The 26,224-nt window shown below is 43.1% G+C and overlaps 1 protein-coding gene across 1 annotated transcript in view; it reads right to left on the reverse strand.

Moving 5' to 3' along the window:
• Positions 1-1,350: 1,350 nt before the first annotated feature.
• basp1 (brain abundant, membrane attached signal protein 1) overlaps positions 1,351-26,224 on the reverse strand; it is a 41,306-nt gene continuing 16,432 nt past the window's right edge. The window contains exon 2 of the mRNA XM_061255460.1: positions 1,351-3,543. Within this exon, the coding sequence (XP_061111444.1) occupies positions 2,864-3,532 (669 nt within the window). The 5' untranslated portion in view covers positions 3,533-3,543 and the 3' untranslated portion in view covers positions 1,351-2,863. The remainder of the gene's footprint in view (positions 3,544-26,224) is intronic.

A 26,224-nucleotide genomic window follows, 5' to 3' on the forward strand; every position in this document is an offset into this window, starting at 1 on the left:
GGGTTTATAGAGCGCCTCATACATATTCCCGCTCTGCATCTCCTAGGGGGCAGAACATGCGACAGCAGGGCTATAGCTTTCCAAATCAGATCATTACAGGGTCACAATGCACTGGGCCCAGGGAATGTGAATGGTTTTCATCAGCATTCCAGGGAGAATTATATTTCTCAGCTGGAAATCTGCCCTGCCATAGAGTTGCATAAAAATATGATATGTATTTATTTACTTTATTTAAACCTTTGTATTTATCCCAGGTTGAAGAACTTTTCAATGCTTTTGGTCGAGAATCCCATTCAACAGTGCATGACATGCATACTATTGTGTCACAGATATCGGTTTGAGATGTGAAATGCAACTAAACAGAGCTCAGGCTTTCAGGTTAGTTCAGACCCTAGAACCACAGGAAGAGACCACTGCACCTTCCTCTCTTAGTCAAAGGAGAAACAACAGCAGTACTGAATGCATTGCGCATTCCCAAATAGTTGTACTATAAATGCTGGATGACATGATTTACACACCACGACAGTATGAGCCAATTAAATCTACTAAGGTGTTCATGTACTGTTAATGTGATTCCTCAATGGTAGCATCACATAGAATACATTAGGGATCACTGCAGGTTTCATGAGTTCACTATTTTTCACAGGAAGTGAAACTAATATTTTTTTATAGGCAGTGAGTCAGCCTTCTTCAATGTGGCTTGATTGGTGAAAAATGGTCTTGAATCAATGGTCTAATTTGGAATAATGTCTTGACTTAATGATGAGGAGTTTGTTGCCTCAACATATGCAAACATTACATACCAAATTTATGAGTGTAAATAAATATATGCTTTATATTATTTGTGTGTTCAGATGTTGCTGATTTTAAACAGGGAAGAACAGTGACATAAACATTCCTGAGAAGGAAGCTGTGATGTTGCTATGGTGGCGTAAATGGACCTGAAAGTTTACGTGAGCACAACTGAAAATGTGTCCAGCCTTTATGCAACTGAAATAGATGCATTTTGAAAGACTTACCCTCTCCAGTCCCTCAGCCTCCCCTAGGCTACTCCGATGACAGGGCCTCTCCAGCATGCTACACAGGCCTGAGACGTATCCATAAACATGAGCCGAGCATCTTAACCCTGGCCACTCTCACTGGCAAGGCAAACGGAAGGACTCTTGCAGTACACGAACCGCAGTCGCTCGTGTGCAATTATGTTTGCAAGCCATTGTTTACTTCTAGGATTTTTTTTCTGCCTTTTCTTGTCTCAATTTTCAGAGTATCAAGTTATCAAGAAGGTCCTACAATTTTCCGCCAAATGTCCAAGAGGCACCCAAGAGAAAATAAGGCTACCTGTGAGAAGTGTTGTTTTTTATCCATTTCTTACATTTTATTACTGTTGCACCATTTATACAAGTACATATAATTTGAATGCATCCATGTTACATTTTTTTTTCTTTTGTCTCAATGAGTGGTGTTGTTGTGTCAGCAACACGGATTGGAACAGCAACTTTATTTGCAATGAATGCAGAATCTTTTTTTTTCCGTTTCCACTTGACCGAAAGACAGGACTACAGGTGCACCCAACCACGGACATGCATTTACGTTGTCAAGAGAGGAAGAGACAGAAACCTAAAGGGCGAGAAATATATATTGATATATATTTATATACCTAGAGAAGCACAGAGAATGACAGAATGAGATCAAGTCAAACAAAGAGAGAGCGAGAGAGAGAGAAAGGAAGAGAGAGAAAGAGAGAGATAGAGATAAAGAAGTCGGTGAGTTTGGTGGTTCTCAGCCAAAGCGAGTTGCACATCCCCCACAGACTGTGGAAGGTGAGTAGACCCACCTCACGTGAAAATATTTTTTAAAAATTTCTGCAGCTTTTGTTGTGACACAGCGTGAAAAGGCAGCGGCTGCTGATTCACGCAGGGTGGTGTGTTTACACTATGCGGCAGCTCACAGGCCCGCCCCCACGCACCTCTGTGACGGCGGGCCTGGGTTTGAGATCCACCGAGCTCGGGCCGAACGATGGGAGCAGATATGTCAGTCAGAGCCGAACCAAAGTTACAGGAGAAGCAGGGGCGAGGGGGTGTTAGGGAGATAGATGGAGGGGGAAACGCTGATGGCACCGGTGTGGAGGTGTGGTAGTAGGGGGGGAGGTGGAGCGGGGAGGGGGAGGGGGGTGACACCTCCGGCCTTCTTAAAAGCAACGGCTCAGGCCTGTGGAGAAGCGGGTGTTGGGAGAGAGAGCAGGGAACACGACCGTGACACCATGAGAAAGGAGACCGAAAAGCCAGGACGCAAGAGGGAACATAAATGAAGAACCGCTCGCTGCCGGATCGCTCCAGCACTGACCATACAGGCAGAACGGAGAACATAGCACCCTGGAGAGGTGAGGGAGGAGAGGATGGGAGAGGAGAGGAGCGGGAGGAAATGAGTGAAGAGGAGAGGAGAAAAGAGGAGCGAGGGAAGAAGGGGAGGACTGAGAGTGCATGTCCAGCTGGTAAGTAGATTCTACCCTCTCCATTTCATTTTCAGACATCTGCCTAGATAGTCCAGGAGAATAAAATTGGTGGTTTACAGTCCCAGAAGCTTCAGGAGGAGGATCCAGACAGAAGAACAGATGCAAGGGAGATGAGGAAAATCCCAGTAAGCACGGATGGCAATCTAGGCAGCGGCTGGAGGGGTTGGCGAAGGGTGGAGAGGTGGGGGCAGGAGGTTAAAACAGAGTTGTATCAAAGTTCAAATACTACAGCAGGAAAATAATAATAATAATAATAATAATAATAATGTGGGTGGGCTATTTAATTTAATTATTCATTTATTTTTGTTGTTGTTGGTGGTGTTTTGTTGTTGTTTTAAAAGAAGCTGTCCATTAATCTTGAACTGCTACGGTTTGATCCTTGCTGGGGACTGCGGCGTCTGTGGCGTTGGCCTCCTTGGGCGGGGCCGCGTTCTCCACGGCGGCCGTTGTGGAACTAGGGGCCGGCTCTTTCGCGGGGGCCTCCTTCGGGGACACGGCGGGGGCCGGCGCTTCCGTGGGCTTGGGCTCCGGGGCGGCGGGCGCGGCCTCGGCCTTAGCTGCTGCTGCTGCCGCGGGGGCCTCAGTCTTTTTGGCGTCGGCCTCGTCCTTGCTCTCCGCTTTGCTGTCGGCCACGGGGGGCGCGGGGGCCTGAGCCTTGGCCTCGGGCTCTTTGGAGGCCGGAGCGGCCGGCTGCTTGTCCTCCTGCTTGGGGGCGGCGGGCTCGGCGCTCTTGGGCGCCTCGGCCTTGGCCTCGGCGTTGGCCGCGGGCTTCTCCGGCTCCTCCTTGGCGGCCGTGTCCTTGGCCTCGTCTTTGGCCGCCGTCTGGTCGGTGGCGGGCTGGGCGTCCTTCTCCGTCTTCTCGGCCGCCGCCTCGCTGTTCTCAGCTGCCGCCGGCGCCTCCTCCTTGCTCTCCTTCTGAGCCTCCCCCTCTTCCGCCGCAGCGCCCTCTGCCTTAGCGTCCTTCACCTTCTCATCGTTCACGTTGTAGCCCTTCTTCTTTTTGCTCAGCTTGCCCCCCATTTTCCTTGTTTCTGAAAAGGCAAAGAGAGAGACGGCTGTGAGCTTCACGCAGTCAGTCACCAGTGCTAATTCCATAGCCATTAGCATTATTCATTCATTATCCTAACCCGCTTATCCTGAACAGGGTCGCAGGGGGGCTGGAGCCTATCCCAGCATACATTGGGCGAAAGGCAGGAATACACCCTGGACAGGTCCATCACAGGGCACACACACCATTCACTCACACACTCATACCTATGGGCAATTTAGACTCTCCAATCAGTCTAACCTGCATGTCTTTGGACCGATTAGCATTACCAAATATTAAATTGCTCGAGCCCAAACTGACATGAAATCTACCGAAAAGAGTGCAACAAGTCAGGCCATTATGCACCAAGGAGAATGTGCAGTGAGAGCAGCCAGAAGTCAAATTCTGATTTCCCGAGCTGGCGGCAGTGGTGTTTAGATCGCTAAATGCTCAGGACCCATTAGCCAAGCTTAAATCAGCAGCGAGTGCTATCCTCGTGGCACCCCTGCGCGTGGTGCCAGCCATGAATCTAATGCTGTTATTTCCAAAATGATGAAGCAGCAATGTTCATTTTTGGCTTCAAGTCACAATTTGTGTCTTAGCGACCCTGCCCACGGCTTGAATATTCCTTAGCTAAGCTAAAAAAGATGAAATCAGGAGGTTGTCCACTATGCCGCAAAGATTCAGGAAAGATATTATTCAGGACAACTCGTATTCAAGGAAAAGCATCCAAGCATTTCTTTTTTTTTTTTTTTTGATATTGTTTAGGCCTTTTTCAGCTTTATTGGACAGTATATAGTATAGAGAGACAGGAAGAATGGGAGCGAGAGAGAGGGGAAGACATGCGACAAATGTCAGACGGTCGGATTCGAACCGCCGACGTCGCGGCTCGCAATGAGCATGCGGCCAGTGCTCGAAAGGCTGCACCACCGAGACACTCAAGCATCCAAGCATTTCTAAGCTATATCTCTGCTATTATAACAAGTGCTGTAATTCCAGTTAATAACTATGATTTATCAACATCGCTTTGGCAGTGGACAACGTTCAAATTAGCCTATTAGCACAAGAGGTGTAAATATTCCCCCCATTGTCATGTATATAACTAGGACCCAGGGCCGGTCCTAGGCATAGGCAGTATAAGCGGGTGTCTAGGGTGCCATCTGTATGAGGGGGTGCCAAGAAACAGTAAAAATGGGAGAATGTAATGCAATGCATGAATCATAGTCCGCTAAATCCCCCCAGTCACCACAGTCCTTGATTGCTATCAACCCCCACCCTGCAATCTCACAAAAGCTAAAGCCGGCCCTGCATGGTACACAAGAAGGTTGTTTTGGCTTCAAACGGCAAGGAAAACACAGATATATTGTAACAGTGCCTGGAGAGAGCTTCATGATTCACTGGGGGAAAATGTGTGCCAACAGCAATTTTGGGTACTATAGTCATGCAAATCAAAACACTGAGGCGTAAAATTTTGATAACAATGCATAAAAGCCAGTATAATGTTTCCGCTTATTTTACATTCTACAGATTTAATAAATTAATTAGTTAGACAAAAAAACCCATAAAGTCTTAAATGTGCTGCACTTCACAGTCCCAATTTTTCTTTATTGCCAAATTTGGATTGCCCAATAATAATTTGTGCTATTACTGCAATGTCGTGAGGACTTTCGCAACCTATGTGTTCTCCAAAGTACCAGCTAAAGTGTGTAGTAATTTCAACAGAGGACAGCAGAACTGTAACAGGCAAACCACCAATGCCTGTTTGGCCAAGGGAGTCATGCTTTGGAGATAATACTGAAACCCTCCCTTCTGAGGCAACTACATGACCAAATGTTGCTTCATACCACGAGATTAATGGGCTTGCCAATAACAGTGTGGTTTTGTTTTTGGTAGCATTCGTCATGACACTCACAACACCCAAGTGCTGTCACTCTGGACCCTGTTCACCCATTCTCCACCCCGAGCCATTACAATAAGTAAAGAGTAAATAAACTTCGACATATTAGGGAAGCGGTTAACACATACAATGCGTTTCAGCTTTCTGTGCCTGCTCTCATGAAATATTCACGAGGCAAAGTGCTCTAGGATGGAGCTGGCAAAAGTCTTGAAATCAGCACGTCTGTTACTGTGGCAACGCAGATGTCAAGTGGGCGATTCGCGCCACAAATTATTACAGAAAGCTAATCAGATTGTTCACAAACAATGATCGGCGTGCAAAACAGCATAATCCCTCGACCCTCGAAACCTCTGAGCATCAGGCCAGTATGAACAACGTGCACAGTGTACATGCTAAGTGCACGGTGTTTATGTCGGGAGCCGGTTATTCATAAGCCAGTGTAATGAACTGCCTAGCACGTAGGCTTGAGTCACGCCAAGGCACGGTACTGCAAGGACGGGGGAGGCCAGTGCAGGTGTCGCTTTGGCCCATCTGTCTGCTGGAAAGAAATCCACAGGCTCCTGGCTCTCCAGCCATGACAGCTCCATTGAGCCTGGCTCCATGGGTCACAGGGCCATCTGCCTCTCACCAGCGACCGCCACCTTCCTTACTTCACACATCGCCTCAAACGGTACCTCGGACCGGCTTTCCAAAAGGAAACCGCCAGCGCTTCACCTGACCGCTGTCACCTCACACATGACGGAGCCGTAAACACTATTTCATTTCTCAAAAAAAAATATTCCAGCACAAATATGGAAACATCAATATCAGGGAGGGAACAGTATGGTTGGTCTTACCGACAGACAAACCAATTAGAGCTTGAGTTTGAGAAATGAATCTAACCATCACGCAAATACACTATGAGGATGCTTTTTTTTGGTCAGAGAACAAAGCTATATGCACATTGAGACAGGCAATTAGGTAGCTGTAACTAACATTCGCTGCAGAGCCAGAGACCATGGGGAACTACTTATGATCTGACTCTTGCTGTCAGAGCAGCTGTCAGTTAGACCTGCAACACACACCGTCATGATTATTCCTGATGGTCCATGGTGGCACACTGTACTGGTTGTTAGTGCTTGTGTTTATAACCCGAACACACGAACAAATGCTTGTATAATGGTTATAATGGGTACAGTGGGACAGTGGGAATAATGGGTATACATTACCTGAGTAAGTACATCCAGCAGTGTAAATGGATATTATATGAAAAGCATTTCACTGAACATCTGCTATGCAAACAAGTAATGTAATGCTAGCCTGAAGCTGAAACATTTTACTCATGCACTCTACGCAACCTATCTGGTTCTGTCAGGTTTTATTTTCAGTACATGCTGTTGAATACATGAGATCACAGAATGGTTAAGAAGCCCATGTTGTCTCACACCATCAGAGGGGAAACCACTTAAAACATCACTTTCTCTTACACCGTTTAATAGTAAAGCAAACATTATCACGTAGTCATAAATAAGAATACCCATGTCATGTCAAGTGTGATAAAAATTCTCTAAAACATGAACAACACATACATACTCTATCCTTAGTATTCTTAGTTATGAGAAGAATGATGCCTTCATTGCAATTCATATCTTATTTTTTAACAATTAGTTACTAAATTAGCTATAACCTATAAAAGCCTATAACTCTGCATTGAAATCAGTCATTTTCCCTTGTGCAAGTATAAATAGGCATTTCCTGCAATTGGAAGTAATGTCACTGGGGTGCTAATGCAAAAACGTATAAGAGGATTGGTGTGAGGGAGGATATGAAGCTTCAGAGGAGCTTTTTCAGGATCCAGTTTTGAATGCTTTATCAGAGACAGGCATCTAGAACTTTGCTCTGGCCTAGAAACTGTAATACCTGCCAGGACATTACCTCAGCATTTACAGTGGCATCTCGTGTCTAAAGAGAGCCATGCCTAATCTATATCACACAGACAGCTGGGCTGAGGGACATGCACAAATAGGGGAGACATCAATATCAAACATCTACAGGATAATCTTCCTGTCTCGCAAACATGTGTGTTTATATTGTACGGCCTGTAACAGAAACCCTACCACACTAACTTTCCAGATGTGCTTTTCCAAAAAAAAGAGCCATTTGGCTGACTAATGCAGATTCAAAATGTTACTAGGGGATCAGTGAGCACAATGATTTTGCCTTGAAGCAAGGGGCTTTCAGTGTGATTACAGTATTTTGCACTCCAAAATGTAATGTTCCTTCTTGAAATGACTTTGCAGTGTGGTTCTGGGTCATGACCAGATCTGAAGGAATCTGAAGAAATGTGTACAATGGCAATGGAAAAGACCCATTTTACTCTGACAATAGCAGCCATCCTGAACGCAGCAAATTGCCTGGATTCCTTTATAATGAAATCATTGTCAAATATTGGCTCATTCTTCAACATTGTTCAGCCACAAAGCACGCTAAAAGGCAAACCCTGGGTACCTACATTGTGCAAAAAATAGTTCCCTTTCCGAATATAAGTCCTGTTGTTCATGCTATTGACTTTTTGAATATGTTTCCTTCTGAGAAATAAATAAATCTATTCTTTGGCTGGTTTGCGATATTTTTAAACTGGGTGAATACGATTTTTCCAAATCACAAAACAATCACTGCCTAAACTTTATGTAGTACACTCAGTAAACATTATTTCTGGGATCAATCTCTTTCTTTGATAGATTTAATAAATGGTAATAAAACAAATCCGCTCTGATGCTGCAGTATGTAGCCTTTGTTATGCACTACGGTGGGATACTGTATCTGGAAACGCTATAAAGACTACAACAGAGCAAACAAACACTATGCTGTCCACCTGCATTAATGTTTGCCATTATAATAAGGTTTGTTTTCTTGGTGAGTGCCCACAAGATTGCAGGAAAATAAGACACAGAGGGCCAAAACCTGGATATGCTAAGCCAGCAGTGGAAAAATCCGCTGTGCTCCAGCACTGGATTACTGTTACTGCTGATAAAACACGTCCTGTTGCTTTGTCCGTCTGTTCCTATGGACAGGCTCCAAGTGCAAGATTCAACATTTTCCTCCTGCTCCAGCCTCAGAGCAGAGCTCTGCCATTCTCTGAGTCAAGCTGCAATATGGAGATGTGGGGTAGAGATTGAAGCATGTTATGATAAATTTGATGTCGCTTGCAAGTTTGACTCCTTGGTGCCATGTCATTGCATTGTGACTTTGGCAAAGCTAGCAAACCTAAATTGGCTTTATGAATAGTTACCTGACTGTATAAACGTATATGAAACAAAATATTATGAGCCCTGCGAGACACTCCAGAAAACAGCATCTATCCAGCAAATTATAATTTACAATGTGTCCTTACATTCAAACATACTGTAGCGCTAATCACACTGTTAGTTATGGGATATGTCACAATCTGTATCTGGCAATGTTCAACCAATAAATGATCTGCATTTGTGTTCTGGTAGAAAACAGGAAGTGAGTGCAGCTGAAGATGGAAACCAGTTTTCTAGCCATATGTACTGTACATGAGCATTGCAATTGTTGCGCCTTAAAAACATCAAACTAAAGTTTTAATTTATTAATAGGTTTTATTCAGATAATCTGGCCTACAGTATTATGACATACAGAAACAATGCTTCAATCTAATTTTATATGTTCTGACAGTGGCACAAATGAATGTGCCTGGCATTTTCATTACCTACGCAACAATTGTGGAATACAACAGAAGAGGATGTGATGTGATTGGAATAGAGGACCCACTTCCATAATTATCAAACCAAATCAAATATTTGATCAGCAATGAAAAAATGCCATGTCAGCTCTAGCTCATTCGTATCTCAAAGCTATAATCAAGCCAATTTTATAGACTTGTACTGTAACATTAAAAAGAAAGAGATTTTGAACAGATATATCATTTCGAGAAAGTTTCCAAGTTATCAAACTTCAGAAAAGGGCATGGTGGATGAGATCATTTGATTTCTTTAGTTCTGAAGTATGTTGAAAAATGGCCCACTGTGATATTGGTTGAATGTACAAAGCAGGGATCGGTTGCGTAGAGTGCATGAGTACCCAATAAATTGCTCCTATGGTAGATTTTGCACGTATCTGCTTTTGTCAATAGATTGGGTAGAGCACTTTTCTTCCTGCAAAGATAGCTCAGATGGTAGAGGACAGATTGAAGATAAAATGCAGAGGAAATGATGGTCTGGATTGCATGGTTTTAAGGACGTTCACAATAGACAGTGCTCTTTCAGACTTGACAGAAGAAGCTGCAGTAATGGAACAGCTAACAAATGTGATGTGATAACTTGTGATTTTAAAATGTGTCATCGCAGACTGGGGAATAAATGACCACAGGATAGTGTTTAGAATAAATAAAGAAATAAACAAGTACATCAAATGTGCCAGATATCAATGGCATGCATATTATAAGTTGCATTTCTAGAAATATAATGGCAAAATCAGACCCCTTCCTCATGTCACAAAAGAACTCAAGTTAAATAGTCCAGTATCTGTGGAGTGCCTCTTCATGATAAAACAGCCAGAGGTCAAACCGAGAGTGCAACATACTGTGACTGCACTGCAAGCAGAGGGAAAAAAAATTATATGTCTGTTGACTAAAGCCATAATGAGGCTCTTGAATTTGAAGCAATGCTGACTACTGACTACTCTCAGTGGAAACTGGAACATTCCAGTAGCGTGCACAATGCAGAGCTAACGGACACTAAGGGACAGGGCTGAAAGAGCGGATGGTTCAGGACAGCACGCACAGGAGGAAAAGACATTTCATGTCTGTGGAAAAAGTAAAAGGTCAGCTCCCGTGGGCCCATTCCTCAGAGTACATTCACAGACCTGAAAAAGTGCATCTGGCAAACAAATCATAAGTCTTCACTCGGTTGAGCTTCAGAGATTTCATTCCATATTGCATGTGAACAGGATGCGGATACATCATACAGTATTCTTTGGTGTGGTAATTATGTAAACCTAGATACTGTATGTAGAACCCCGTATCTTGGCTAATATGAAATAACTGACTGATGTATGATGGCGGTGTGGGTGCACTGGTAATTTCCCTTGGTTCTGATGGGATGCTGTCTCCACAGTAATTCGTTGTAAACCCAACAGTCTTTATTTGATGATGCAGGTGATTTTTATTGCAGACTGTCTGCCGCTCACACAAACACCAGTGCTGATTAGCAAAGATGGGCCCTGTGTACAGTGAAATATAATGAGTTCATCCGACATGCCTATTTTAGAAATGCAAGCATAGCAGCTGAAGAGATACTGTGTCCATAGGACAATAAATGAGTGCAATTTCAGTGAAAAGAGTAAAAAATGAGAATGGTGGAGTATATTGTATTTATTTTTCAGACGAGCCTACAGGGATATATACTGAGGCTAACTTGGAGACAGAAAGAAAATGGAGCAGAAAATTTGGCATGCTTGCAAAAACCATTCAGTCGCAACAGAAGAGGCAAAGGATTGAGGGTACTTGTTACCATCAGCCATGTTTGTGACAATGATTTTATAGTTCATCCCATATTTGTTACCATAGCTCTAAAGTAAAGGGTCTTCAGAAACTGATTTTCTCAGTTAACATTAGAATGTTATGGTTTTACTAGTTTAGCATCATGGGTTGGCCTAGAAAACCAGTTCTAACATTATGCAGTTATGTTTGCCATTCTAATATATCAGAACGAAATAGATTTAAAAAAACAAGGTGAGTCCTCCGGATGAACCCATAACAGGGACATCTTAGATTGAGTAATAGAGGAACAAGTATCAAAATTCACATTTATGTCACACATCGGTCAAATACCTATCCAGATGCAGTACACCCTTGTCCAGGTTCATAACTGTCTACTTCATTCCTGATGCCAATCTTATTGAGGGGAAATGAAGCTTGAGCTTAGAGAGATTAGTATCAGAATCAGTGTCCACTACCATCCTTAACAGTGAGCCAGACATACTTGCAAAGAAAGCCAAATGAAAATGTCTTTCGCTGGCACCATCTTTTCCAAGCTGACCTTCAAGCATTGAGGCAGTGAATAGAAAATGCATTACATTTAGTATGTGATTACATTTACTCTGCATCCAGGCTGTGTGAACTACTTGTCAGACGAGAATGGTTTGCGTGTTCAAAATTCATCATTGGGTTAGATCAATGCCCAGTCCGAACAAGCTTGGTAATATCCTCAGCTGGAAACGGCTATTGATCAACCAGTTACATCTGGCTTCATCAGCCCAAGTGGACAGGAGAGGGGGAGGGGGGAACAGAGGAATTGTGTCTACCCCAGCACAGACCTGACTGTCAGAAAAGTTAAAAAAACGTGTCTGGCAGAATACTGACCAAGGTCCCTACTGAGAATCAGCTTAGATTTTTCCCATCATTGAGTACTGGGCTTGTGTGTGAATGGACTACAGTACTGTCCGGAGCAGCATGGTAATTATCTTTGACAAAGTAAAAATGACAGCTTCAACATGCGTAGCATGAAGGCTGCCCCAACACCCTTCAGGATTCCATGCGGGAATCCCATCCCAATGGGATGGCATTAGCAGGTAGGCTCTTTGAAAGCCACGTGATCGCTGAAAGATGCAAGTTGTATAGTGAGAAGTCAGTCTGCTGTGGTTGTGCATTCCTCATTAAAGGCAGTGGTCAAAGCAGTAACTATTTTCATCAAAATGAGTCTGCAAATGATAAATAACAAGTGATGAATACTCATTCAACTTTTTAACTGGCAACTCACCTAATCCAAGTGACATCCAAATAAAGATGAAAAACTGATATGCATTTTTGCTGTGGCATGCGCTGTGATTACCACTTTAAAAGTGTTCTGTTCTGATTGAGCCCTGACTGAGTGGCAGACGTGTTGCTTGCAATATATGTTTGAAGAAAAAGAAAAGCCAGAAGTTCATAAATAGAAAATCAGGCCCTTGCATATCTTACCATGGATCGCTTGTCGGGTATGAGAGACAATTTCTGTAATGCTAGAGAAGAGAGTCAGTGATGATACTTGTGGACGTTGTGGACATCTCAATTGAACTGCTTTGATTTTCCATTAGCAAAAGAGTCTTGTACTGGCTGTTTAGTATTTCACTTACAGGGCTGTCAGCTCTCATTCTGATAGAGTCACAACCAATCAATAGAGCATTGCTGCAAATGCTTCGATGTAAAAATGAAAATCAAAGAAAAGGCACTTAATGGTCAACATCCACTCTGCCTCTCTCAGTCTCTCTCAATTACAATTTTTTTTGTTCATCACAGCTGTATCAAAAGAATAATTCTCAATATCATTACTGTCATCAGAGACACAACTTTACAACTGTTATCAAGCTGTTTTGAGTTGCTACGACACACTTATTTGGCTCCAATGCAAAACGAGTGTTCACAAGCAATGACGGCAATTAAGAGCAAAACCGATTCATGCGGCAATGATAATTGATATATTAGTCATGCAAGCTAATGGAAGCCTCAAAGGATATTAATTATGACCCATTATCATACTTACAGTGCTACATATCATCCACCTCACTGATTCAAATACTGCATTGCCAGAATGCTTAAAATACCCACAAACCTAATGATAAAAATGATAATAATTTTGAAAAAGCTAAGGGAAAAACGGCTTTACATGCCATTATAATATCATGCCTGCATTAAACACGGGAGTCTACCTGTATTTGACACAAAATATCTCTAGCAGGCAGCATATTATACACAATAGTCAAAGATCTACAAGGATTAAGTCAGAAGACACTGGTTTGCATACTGTATTTGTCATGCCCTAGATGGCCACTGGTGGCTTGGCATGTTTGGAGTGAAGTAATGAAAGGGGTGGAATTCTTAACCTCTGCAAACTGTGGAACTGATATGAATATGACATAAAAAAATAAAAATAAAAATGACTCCAATGTGACACCAACCTTCTTCAGTTTTATAGGCCATTATTTCTGTGTGAGAAAAATGTTTCAAGTCGCTGTATAGTGTGTCAGAGAGGGGAAAGTTCAGCAGGGTGAGTCCTCCTGATACTATCAGTTTGCAATTTAACCTACCTATTTGGCTTAAAGCCACGGTAAAGAAAGTATACACGTATTGCTGTACTATGGGGTTATATTCAAAAACAGATTAAAGGGGACATTTCCCCATTCGATATACAGTACGACTGTAAACTCCAACGCCCTTCGTTATGCGTATCTCTGAATCGACGCGCCGACTCGGCGCACACGCGTCTGTGGAGAGCTCTTGCGGCCTGGCGAGCCGAACGGCAGACACCCTAATTAAACGGGCGCGCCGTCATAAAACAGCAGAGCCGCCGTCTCCGCGCCGCGCGATTGATCCGGATACGTCTCCATTAGCCGCAGCTGCAGCCCCGCTCCGATCCTCTCTCCGCTCGCAGGCCGCCCCGACACTCCAGCGCCTCTTTCATTCCACCGCCGGCAGACTCCTTCCACAGATAAGACAGCGCAAGCTCTGATCAGACAGCTGCGCTGGCAGGCTGCCAGCCGCCAACGGAGCCCTTCCACGCTCAGAGACGCTGAGCTGTCACGTAGCGATCCGGCTTCTCAAAAAGTTTCACTTTACTAGAGCTCCTCTGGAGTACGGCGACTGTAATGCAATGTCTGGTCATTCGGGGTGACCAGAGTCAGATTTTATGCACATGCAATATACAGGTGTGGTACACAGACCGATGTCTAGACATCTAATGGCTGATTAGATTTAAATCACTTTCACGTGAAATGTATCGGGTACAGCTTGCATGCAACTGTGTACCTGGTTTGGATGCTGCGTTGTTCAACATTAGTTTTCTTCACGAGAGCATCACAGAACCAATGAGTAGCATTACCAGTGGAGCAAACATAGTGGAAAACAACAGGAATTGGAGTCGTGTCAAAATAACATACCAAGTTACCAAGTTTGAGAAGATATGTTGACAAGAGGTATGTTAACCTCTCTACTTCAACATGAAATATTCACCAGATTTCAGAAGATTTCCATGTTGGAAGAAAGAATGACATGATTGTGAACAAGGAAATTCATTGTCACTCTATTTCAGCTTGAAAGCAGGCATATGAAGCAGGCAGGCCCATCAAACAGCTGATCTGCATGTTCCTCATTACACGGGGTATTAATGGGTGTTGTGGCGCTGGAATGCCAGCAGGAGCTCAGCATGGCTGCAGCACCCTGCTGTAAAATCCAGCTTTGACCAGCCACCAGCAGTTTGAAAACCTGGCTTCAGCTGTTTTTTTCAGTAGGGCAGTCATTGAATCAGTGATCACACATTCTTTCAGGCAGAATGGAACTTCATGAACGGGGCTTTTTCCTGAAACTTCTTTTCCTTTAGCAAAATAAATCTATAAAGAAGAAATAAACAAATAAATAAATAATTATGCAGGAAAAGCACTTTGCACTCCCCTTTAGAAATCCATAGCATTGCTCTAAGATTAATATATCCAATTTAAATCCCTCAAAGGTAAATTATTAGATAACACTCATTATTAGACACTTAAATATATAATAAAGGCAGTTTTTTCCCAGAATATTAAAAATAAATGTTTGGAGCTCCCAGCCGATGCGCATCGATAACTCAAGGGTGAGCTAGTTTTCTTTCGTCTTTTCCTGTCTTACAGACAACACCCTCACTTGCAGGAAACTGAAGGCAGACTGACCCTTCAGCCACATTGAGTGTACAAGCGTGTAATTTCCTGCTATAGAGTAATGATGCAGAATGAAGTTTGTGCATTTTCGGGAAGTGAGAGTGCTTCTGCTGACTTCAGCATGACATGAAGGAGGAGGATGAGTCTCGATCACAAGTTGCACACCATTTGCCCTAATGAAGTTTCAGCCTCCCACATATGCAGTGCCTTTCCCCTGTTTGTGCACTCTCCCCACGGAAACACCTCATCATGGCTCACAGTGTCTGACAAGCTTAGCCATGTTAGCATTTTCACATGGCCTATTCTTCGGTATGTTTGTATTTAAGAGACACTACCGAACGATATGATATGAGCAGCTCTTATTTGAGAATAATAAAAATTAAAAAAAAATAAAAGAATTAAAAGCAGAACTTTACTGGGAAAATATGAATACTGGGAAGCCATGTTTTCAGTAACAAATGGCCTTGTGCTAGACTTTTGTGGTTTCAAATATCTCATGCCAGCCACTCAGCCTAAATCTGAACATAAACATATGTGTTTCAGCTATATACTGTGTTTTATATATACAAATGCCAGCTTTTTCTTCCAGTACACCATGTGGAGGCTGAACACGCTTTGGCTGGTGGTACATTCCCTCTGGGTTAAGGATGGGACTCCACCAATTATGCAACGCTTTGCTTGCCACAAAAACGGAAACGGTAGCCAAAAAAGACGGATGGGCAGGGAGATGCAGAGGTAAGCCTCACACCCGTTTTTGACGCAGAATAGGCAGACACAATGGCTCCTGCAAAGGGAACAGGAAAGCAACCCGATAACCACACAAAAACAAAAAAAGGGAAACTGTGAGGACCATTTACCGCACTAGTAGCACGTGACGAGACTTCCTGCGCGTTGTGAAATGTTATGACAAATGACCCCTCGCCAAGAGCTACCCGTAGACCTGCACATATTCTTCACTCTTCATTACGCTGATGTTACCTGTGGCTGCGCTAACAAGGTGGTGATGACAGTCCCGCAGGGACATCCCAGCATGCCCTCCCTGACAGCGCCTTCCTCTTTGACCAATGACCCGGCTGTCCTGGGCTGAATCCAACTTCCAGCGCGTGCTGAGCACCTTCGTGCCAGTGTGAGAACTGCACACAGGGGACATTTCTCCTACACAGAGCTCAATGGGGACACGTCCACGGTTTTGTTGACACTGATTTAATATCTAACTGGGAAACAAAGGGGCTCCAGGAATAAAATCAATTCTTTAACTGACTCAGATTTGTGCAGTCTCAGGCGTTGACTTTTTTACCCTGGTCAGAGTCTATAGACATAGAGGCTTACGGCTGGGGGAGGAATGGGCCACACACTGGATAACACCGCAGCCGGCCGGGCACTGGCCCTCTCGCTGTGTGAGGGAATGTCAATAGTCTTCTCGGTTGATGCCACATTAATGGCGTTTGATGCAGGCGACCTACAGCATGGATCAGTGGCCAATCTGATGAAGCAAGATAAGAATTCAGGGATCAGACTCAGCTCCCCGCAATAAGTGGCACCATCTGCTCATCAGCTCGGAATAGCTTTAATGTTCCCCTGGCAACCGTCAGATTAACATCAGGTCTGCGCATAGCAAACACCACGGTGCAGAACGGCACCCAGATAAAGAAAGCATTTCAAATATGAATCAACGTGTATAGGTAACACAACGAGGAGTGTCCACTGGATCAGCGCATCAGGCTAGTCTATTGATTAAGCTCATCCTAACTGAATTTGACTAGGTTTGGGTACGAAACACCAAATCAAAACTGATATGTTGCTTCGATTTTCACCCAGGGCAGAATCTTTTTTCTGTGGGTATATGACATTAGAATTGTTCCATTTGTCATTAGAGCACCAGACAACCTAAGGTAATGTGAGAGGAGTCAGGTCATCCAACATCTCATCCCAGTGCACTTTGTCCTCCATTTTAAGTTCTGAATTTATACATTTTATTCATAAATTCAATTTTTCCATTCCCTGCACAGTGTTTCATTCATTTAAATGGCCGGTAAGCTTAAAATGTTGTGCAAGAATGAAACTTGAAACAATGCCCAGTGTTTATAAGGAACAGTTATACTGTGGTTAGGCCTGAAGATTAATGCCCACTGTGCAAAAGCATGCGAGGTCAGTTTTCAGACTGAGATTTGCACAAATATTATTGTACAATCTGAATTTGGGCATTTATCCCTTGACTTATATTGAGCCTACCTGTCCAAAGTGACATCTATTCCGGGTACAGATATGAGTATAGTACACAACACATCTGTTTGCAATGTGATTTTATTCATAGAACTGGCTGTGCTCGTGTCTTTGTTCTTTTTAACATCCCAAAAAAGGAATGATTGTTTGGTTTGATAGATGTTTGGAAAAAACGGTCACCTTGCAGTTATTATTCGACTGCACTCCATAGCTGACTCCTATTCTTTTGCTCTGAAAGACAATTGCATTTTTCATCCGCGGGGAGAATACATCTTCTATTGCTGTGAGCTGCAAGGCTTTAACAATGCGCCCTGTATTTCCCCGCAAACAAAGCTGCATTCTGCCTCCTTGAAAAACACAGAAAACACTGTCAGTTTCACACTCAAGCTGTCATAGCGGAAAGACAGTCAGCATGACAATACAGAATATTGTCTCTCCTAAGATATCTCAGACTGCGCTTATGCAGATAACATCACAGTACAACCTCAAGCCCTTCCTCGTTTAATGCATCCGACCCTCTACATCGGTGGGTCTGTGATATTTCCACAAGCTGAAAGGGTGGCGTGCGTCCTCATTGGCCCATTGCTCGGAGGACTCACAGATGTTGGACGCTGATGTTGTTGGATGTGGGAGGTTGTAGTGTGTCAGCCCCGGCACTCCATCTGTCAGCATGTCAGCAAGGCACCTGTTCAGTCTGTCCTTACGATATAAACTAGGATCTTAATGGTGCTTCCAGGAAAAATGTAAACCTAGCGGACACCTTTGGTTGGCCATGCAGAGCATTTATAAATCAGCCTTATTAAGGACCATTGATACGGTGTGCATATGGATGTCAATGACCATTTTTAACCTGGAGGAAAATGCTCAAACATCCATTGACATTTTTCCAGAAGAAAACAGTTCCAGTTTTATGCCCATGTTAAATGATAATTGGCAACCTGCTGATAATCTTTCAGAGAACAGCCTCAAGGTGCAGCACATTAGATAACATTCTTCTCTTAATAGAGTTGAAAATCTTTCACCGCCAGCCTTCTGCTGCAACAGCAGAGGTGGAGAAGGGGCAGCTCCTTGTACACCCCAGTGCACCGTGGGTACTAATTAGAATCAATGTCAGCTTCCAAGTGCTATTCTCCACCTCCAAGCGGAGGTGCTGACACACCCATATGAGACATTAAAGATCAATATAAAGCTCCTGTGTTTGCAATGTCCACCTCCATTACCCAAGAGAATACAACAGGTATGCTTCTCAAACAATTGGTCAAATCTAACCAGATGCTGAATCCTTTTGACAGCACATTTTTTAAATTCTCAACATAGTTGTATCTTTTGTGGCAGGTTACTGAACGGGTCAGAGTGCCGTTCATGTTGTCATGAATGGTTGATTCAGGTTCAATTACAATAGTTTGCCAAGGACTTTACAAGACAATACATCTCTGACTGCCCCTTTCTGATAATCCTGACTTGTAAAGACCACTTGTGTAAACTTTATGCAAACATGACATACGGGAGAAAATATTCAACATTTTACTCACATGCAACTGAGTAAATGTAGAGCGGATGCTATTAAACTGAAGGTAAAATATCTCAGGAATGTGGGCATTATCACATATAGAATGAGCAGGGAAAGTGCGCAATATGTTTTCCCTATTGATTTAACTGCAGAGGTTTCAAAGGTGCTCATAATAACCCACAAAGCTGAAAAGGACTCCAGGGGATATTGATTCCATGCCCTGCTCAGCAACTGCAGTTAATTAACTCAGTTAATCCTAAATTATTTTTTTATTAATGTTCACATGTACTGATATTATTAACTAACCCCTCATCCCACCTGAAAGGTAGGTAGGTAATTGCCTTAAAAAAATAAATGAGGGGGGTTATATGCAGTATTGGTTTTGCTGCTCTGAAAATGTTAAATAAATAAATGGATTTCCCTGTGTGTGAGAAGATAAAATGTCCAGCTCCCTGTTCTGTATGATATAAACAAAATGTTTCCCTGTGTCAAATACAATGAATAAAAAACTGTCTAGGATACTGAGCAGACTTCTGCTCTATGTATTGAGGTTATGTAAATTGCATTGTATTTATACGGAACTATCATTTATACAGAGGAAGTGGAACATGGTTTGTACACATGGTTTGATGAAGCTGCAGAAATATAAAATTCAGACACCATGGAATGTTCTGGAAATTTAAAATATAGACTCTGAGGACCTAGCTTGCATAGACATTCAGTATAACGTTTTTTAGCTGACAAGAAAATGGAACAGTTGACATTGTTTTGCGTGCCTTAATTTGTCTGTGCCAGTACTGTGTCAATACTATCACCAAGCCACCTGTGTGTGTGTGTGCGTGTGCAGATATATAAAAACAGGTTGAGAGGAACACAGATTTCATGCTGTGTAAAACTTGGAACTGAGAGGTTTTTTTAAGTGCACATTAATTTCACCCCCTTCAAAATATGTGCAAGTGTCTCATAAAAGATTATACTTGCAGTAAGGTGGGGGGGGCATCTCTCTTTCCATTCAAGCCCAGAAGCAAAGAAAATGTTTGGAAACTGCCAGGGTTGCTGGGATATGAGAAGGTGACATGGGAGGGGGGAAGAAGGAGGAAGCAGGTGGCGCGAGGAAGCTGATCCCAGATCAGCGGCATTTCAATTCTAGGCCTTATGGCGGCCAGTTCCAGCCTTCTCTGTCAGCTCTTATTGTCTAAATCAAAATCGGTGTTTGATTTAGCCATTGCTGTTCAAACATTCAACTGACAGTGTGACACGCCAGCCAGAAAATCACAGAAGCGTACACCAGTGACGTGGAGAAGTGTTTCTGAAGCAACACGGACATGTAGGTCAGCGAGAGACAGAGCAGACCAGATGTAGCCCACGCTCACAGAGGAGAGAGTGGCGAGCCGCGGCTTTTCTCATGGCGGCCATCTTCTCCCCCTGCATGTGGAGCGGTGCACACTGACATTCCCTCTGGCCTCGTCCGTCCTCCAGATTAACAGTATCCATCAGAACAGAAAGGGCATCTGATGAAAAACCGTCCGACCCGCTGCTTTCTTTACCTTTCACATTTAATGCACTTGGTGTTTGGATCCATGCTGCCTGGATGAACTTGAGTCCTGGAAGCTAACAGAAGTATCCAGTATATAGGCCATGTTGCTCTTTAAGAAATCAGTGAAAGCAAAGCTCCTGCAGGTGGCACAGACACACTGACGATGTGCTCTGTGGCCATGATATGGATTTAATGTCAGGATGGGGAGCTGGGGGGAGTGTGAACAGTAGAGTGTGAAATGATTCACTTTTCTGTTATGTCTCTATTAACATTGGTATTTTGCATTGTGCATACATATTTTATGAGTGTGCGGAAGATCAGTATGTCAAATAGAAGACTGATTAATGCATAAATTACAGGTTATTGATGGTTTATACATTTTTTTAAATGCTTAAAAAATACTGTATACTCATATTTTTTATGTTTTTATAAATGTCCAGCTGATACACTTGCAATCCTGAAATATGTCATAAGACTTCAGAAAATGTCAATACGTCAATAAGTCTGGGGGTATTGTTTGTTTGGATATACCAAACATCTGAGCATCTGATGTTTATACAGTGTCCAATGTAACACTAATATGAGGCTGTGAGTTAGTACTCGTGGAGTGGATCAAGCCAACAGTAATACATTTCCATTCTTAGATACAACAGTGTATAAAGATAGTGAATTTGGTTTGAGGAACAAAACTTGGCTTTCCAACTAGACTGCCTGGGGTTTTGCTCTTTTAAATGCTCATTGCTTAAATCAAACATATTTTAAAATGAGTCCCACTTTGATATTAGAGGCACTGAGGAAACTCGAGACAGTGCCTCTGCCATTAAGCTTGTTTTATGTTTGCATCAATCAGTGTTCCTCTTTATAGCATTTTTAGATCTCTGTCTTGCCACGCAAGCAGTGAACCAAAAGTGCCACATGATGCAAGCTGAAGCAATTACTTAAATGAGAGATTTGCAGATTTACTTTCGGTAAATTTAAACTGTTGCTTTTGGTATCTCACCGACAACGGAGACCTATGATTTGATATTTCCCATGCTTTCTCTTTTCCTTTGAAGTTTTAAAGGTCACAATAGGGCTGCTTTGCAGGCCGATTTTGCAGAGGTAGGGTTATCTGTGATCATGGGGCAAGCTCATCTGTGTAGATATCAAAGTGAACATAACTGCATTGTAATTTCTTTGTCTGTTTTTTTTACTTCAGATTATGTTTATCACAATAGGCCAAGTTCAGTATAAAGATAAAGGCAAAGAGGCAAAGAGGCAGAAGATGAAACCTGATCCATTCAGAAGCTTGGATTGCTTTGAGTTCATGGGAGTGCTGCTATACCCAGGACACCACCGTCGGTGTCTGTATTCCAGGGCATAGGAGCCCACCTTTCCCATGAGCGACTGTGCATGTGAACTGAAACCTCTCCCCTGTCATCTTTTGAGATGTGCTGTGTTTTCAGGGCCAGGGGCTGGAGAGCCCTCCAGAATCCGGCACGTAAACACAGTCCGTGCTCGGAATGCGAGAAATCTAGCCGAGCGGGGTAGGGAAAAAATGTGTCGCTTGGCAAGCTGCCCCCGGAGGCACCGACAGAGCAGGGGTGCAGGGATGGGGAGACAGAGGAACAGTGCTGTAACCTAAAACATGAGCAAAGGAAAGGGTATCCGTGGTGACTGATAACGGTTTTAACATCTACTGAGTGAGGGTAGCAGAACAGAATCCGTAATGGTCCCATCCTGAAACACCGTATATTAGCTCTGCGGTCTGCCGTGACTTGATCAATGCTTAATAATTTAGCTCCCCTGTAACAGAACGATTGGCATGCTGCGGTGAATCACTTTTATTTATTTATAGTCAACGTTGTGCCACCCGTGCCCACGCAAAGACCTCCATCTTAGTGACTAATGGCATAGGCTGGCTCAGTCATGCAACATGCAAATCATGACCCGGCTTGTGCTAATGGCGAGTGCGTTTTCTGATGGAGCCACTCGGAGGGGGGGTATGAGGGGAACTAAAAGATGGCGAAGCATTGAACCACACACGTTCCCAGGCTTCCATGTCACCACACGTTTAGTGCTGCATCCCATAATCCCAGGCTCGCATCAGACCAAATATTTTTCTGACACTTTGTTAATAAATGTCTTGGGCTCTCTTTCTGAGAAATATGTGACCCCCTCCCCCCCCCCCTTTGCAAGAGGCAAAGCCTTCCATTTTACAAATGTGTAATCATTCAGCTTTAAGGCAAGGTTACCATAAAGAAAACAAAAAGAGGCCCTTCCAAGCATAATCCAAACACAGCAAAACACAGAGTTTTTACTTAAAGGGGAAGGCCCTCAGGGAGACAGGAGCTGCTACTTCAATCGGTGGAAAATCAGACACTTCCTGCAATCCTATGACACTGCTTACCACCACACCACTACCGGCAGCCCTACCCACTTAAACGACAAACTCCCCATAAATGATGAGGAAGCTGATTGCTCCTCACAATGTAATGGAGCTCTGAGGTCGTCCAATTATTGTGGGTGGAATACACAGTTAAGCTTCCACTCCTTTGACTGTAATGGTGTTCTCTGTAGCTGGCACCGGATAAAGGCACTGCAATGCAGAGACTGTTTGTGCTCACCGTGCTCACTTGCATTCCTTATTAGGTCTGCTCTTTGTCACACATACTTGTATTAAATCCAGTCCAGGTTCTGGTTAGGTGACAGTTACACAGAAAATGTATAGTTACGAGATATGCACATTGCTTGTCTTATACATGGAAGAAGAGCAACAGATGGGAGCAACAAGCTCCTTAGTGACTGGATCTTTATGCTTTCTTAATGAGGGGCAGGAAGGAATCTCTGACCACCTTCATGATAATACTCCTCATGGAACCAATCATTTAGGACTGACCTTCAACATTGGCATAAGTGCACGTGTCCGTGTGTGTGTGTGTGTGCGTGTGTGTGTGTGTGTGTGTGTGTGTGTGTGCGTGTGTGTGCGTGTGTGTGTGTGTGTGTAAATTAAAGCAACAGGGGGTCTAATAGGGCCTCCTCCGCCCAGTTGAAAACATGCAAAACTTAAAGGTGTCCAGAAAAATGCACTAAGCTGTGTTTCAGTGCAGGTTTTGTGCGGCCTGGAAGTCTGGTACCTGCCCTTGACATTAACAAAGATGATGTTTCCTTCCGACATGTGAAAACGGACCTCTCATAATCTGTGTTTTACAGGCTGTAACTCAGTGGCCTTAAGTATATGTCCTGAGGATCCACTGCATATGCTGTTTTTTCACTGGATCAATTAAGGTTGATAATTAATCCATATGCATATTCTTTCCTTCAACTTTCCAACATGGTGGAATCATTTGGTGTCAGTGATAAGTGACTGTACTGAATTAAGTGCATTCATTTGATGAAATTAAAAATGTAAACTCTTTATACAGTAATTGTTTTCCAAATAACACATGAATGCATTAATTGATCTGATTAAAGGTCCTGGGATGTGAACATTTATTCTTCATAGTGAATACAGCTATATTTGAACTAATGTCACCTTAACAGGTTAAATCATTCAATAGATTTTAAAGGTCTAATTAAGAACAATTAACAACTTAATTGCAATTGTGGGTGGAAGGAAAACCAACATGCACATTGACCTCTACTGAATGATTTTATGAAGGCAGCAAAGATGGCGGTAATGATATATAGGCACATTTAACTGCTACCATGGAATACAGCAACATCTGTCAAATGAGGCAAGGACCTGCAGTTTAATAAATGGCCTTACAGCCATCAATTAACATGCATGTTTAATTGAAGCTTCCTGAAAACAGAATATGGAGAAGCCACAGAGGACTTGTAAGGATACAAATGCTATTAGCCCTTACAAGAGTGATATACAGTATAAACACTTGGTAAGTCCGACTAAAGGCTTCCTGATAAATGCTGCACACTTCCATCTCATCTTCAGACAGTCGTTCTATGTTTATAAAAATGGAATTAATAATGAGTATGAGTGAGCAATCAAATGGATGCCGGTATGATTGTTTGCATGGTGAGTCACTCATGGATAGGGAGGTGGTGGGGGGGTAAGGGGGCAGGCTTTACTGTCATCATTCCTGGAAGCTGTCTTAGCCACAGCTGCGGTGCGTAGGCATTTCCTCTGGCCTGCTGTGAAGTGCCGATTGTGATTCCAATTTGCTGGAATTCAAACACCCCCTATTTCTTGAGCAGAGTTTATTTGAAGCTAAATAATGAGCAACCCACAAGGAATACCTGACTTTGAAAACTATGAAACTTAACCTCGCTACAGGCTTCCAGACCTTCAGATGTGATGGAGTCAGCCCAGGCTTTAAGGTGCTGGGCAGTTGCTGCTCACAGCAAGTTTTAGAAGAGATTGAAACTCGAAACTGAACTGCTTCACTGAAACTGGCCAGCATCCTTTTCTGGAATTCTCACACTTCCTCTCTGGTTATGAGGTCTGATGGAAAAGTCTGCTCTAATGTTCAGAAGGCTTACTCTGCAGAAATTAATGGACAAGCACCTGAGGTCTTCTGCACATGTGTGCACGTATGCATGCATACTCTATAGAAAAACATGTGCCCAGACAAACACATTAATGTGCAGACACAGATACACACAACCCACAGAAATACAGGCATGGAGTATGCACAGACACTCATTCACAAATATGAATTAATATGGACATGTAGAAATCATATACAGGACATGAATGCACATTCTGTCTCTGTCTCTGTCTCTGTGAATTTGCATTCTCAGACTCTGAGATGTCATAAAAACACCAGGTTAGACAAGCACACAGCCTACTCTTAAGACCACAACTATGGCAACTGTTTTAACAAAGTTACCCTCCCTCAACTCAGACACACTCCTGTATCAAAAGACCCCTGAACCACCCTGTGTTGGACATGCTTCAATCAGTAAGTCTAGAAAGAACTGACCTGAGAACATTTGAAGCACAAAACATGACACCAGAGCTTTTTTCCCACAATCAATGGGCACTGTTAAACGCACCCATATCAATGGAAAGGCATTTCCATAAGAACATCCCAAATGGCACTAAGAGAGGATAGCCAAACTGGCTCCCCTGAGAAAGGAACTGGGAGGGGTTTGAAAAAAGAAATCAAAAGTCGAGAGAAAAAATGTTTAACGCTAATGATGGACAGGCTCAGCAAGCCACCATCTTTAATTTTGAATTCCTCCAGATGTTAAATGTGCTGTTGCAAGCACAGGCCAATCTAATCGCTGCAGCCTCATCCAGCAGCTTATGAAAGGGCAGATTTTTGCAGAGCACAACTCGAGCAGACAAAGTACAGGCGCCGATTGGCCAGATGAATCACTTTTGGGCAGTTTGGGGGAAAACCCAGCAGTCTGGTGCTCCCTTCCTTGGGTGGCTCTCCTTGGGGCAGCTAGCCATGGTTGCCACTGGCATGGTAAGGATTGATAGCAGACTGTAGGACACGTTGCTACCCAATTTTTGCAGGATGTACTTCACTGAACCTGAAGGAATAAACTATCTGACTTCATTCTGAACGATAAAGAGGAGTTGAGGGAGCCAAAACCATATAATCAAACTTTTCCTGGAAGCCTAGATAACAACAAAACTAAACTAGATTTGTGGAAGGTTTTGTATCATCTGAATTTTTTTTGATGGAAAGAATACGAGAGAGCCTTGTTTCACTGATATGCAAAACATTGCATATAAACCACATCGCTACCTTTCTTCATTTGCCTTATAACATTGTTTTAGCTGTACATATATGATAATACATTGTATGTATGTATTTGAAATATATGAAAATAGATACATAATAAAAACACATGTCCTAATGCCATTTCTTCCGCACATACAAATGCCCTACTGCCAC

Source organism: Conger conger, chromosome 9, assembly GCF_963514075.1.
Source record: "Conger conger chromosome 9, fConCon1.1, whole genome shotgun sequence".
Taxonomy (NCBI): domain Eukaryota; kingdom Metazoa; phylum Chordata; class Actinopteri; order Anguilliformes; family Congridae; genus Conger; species Conger conger.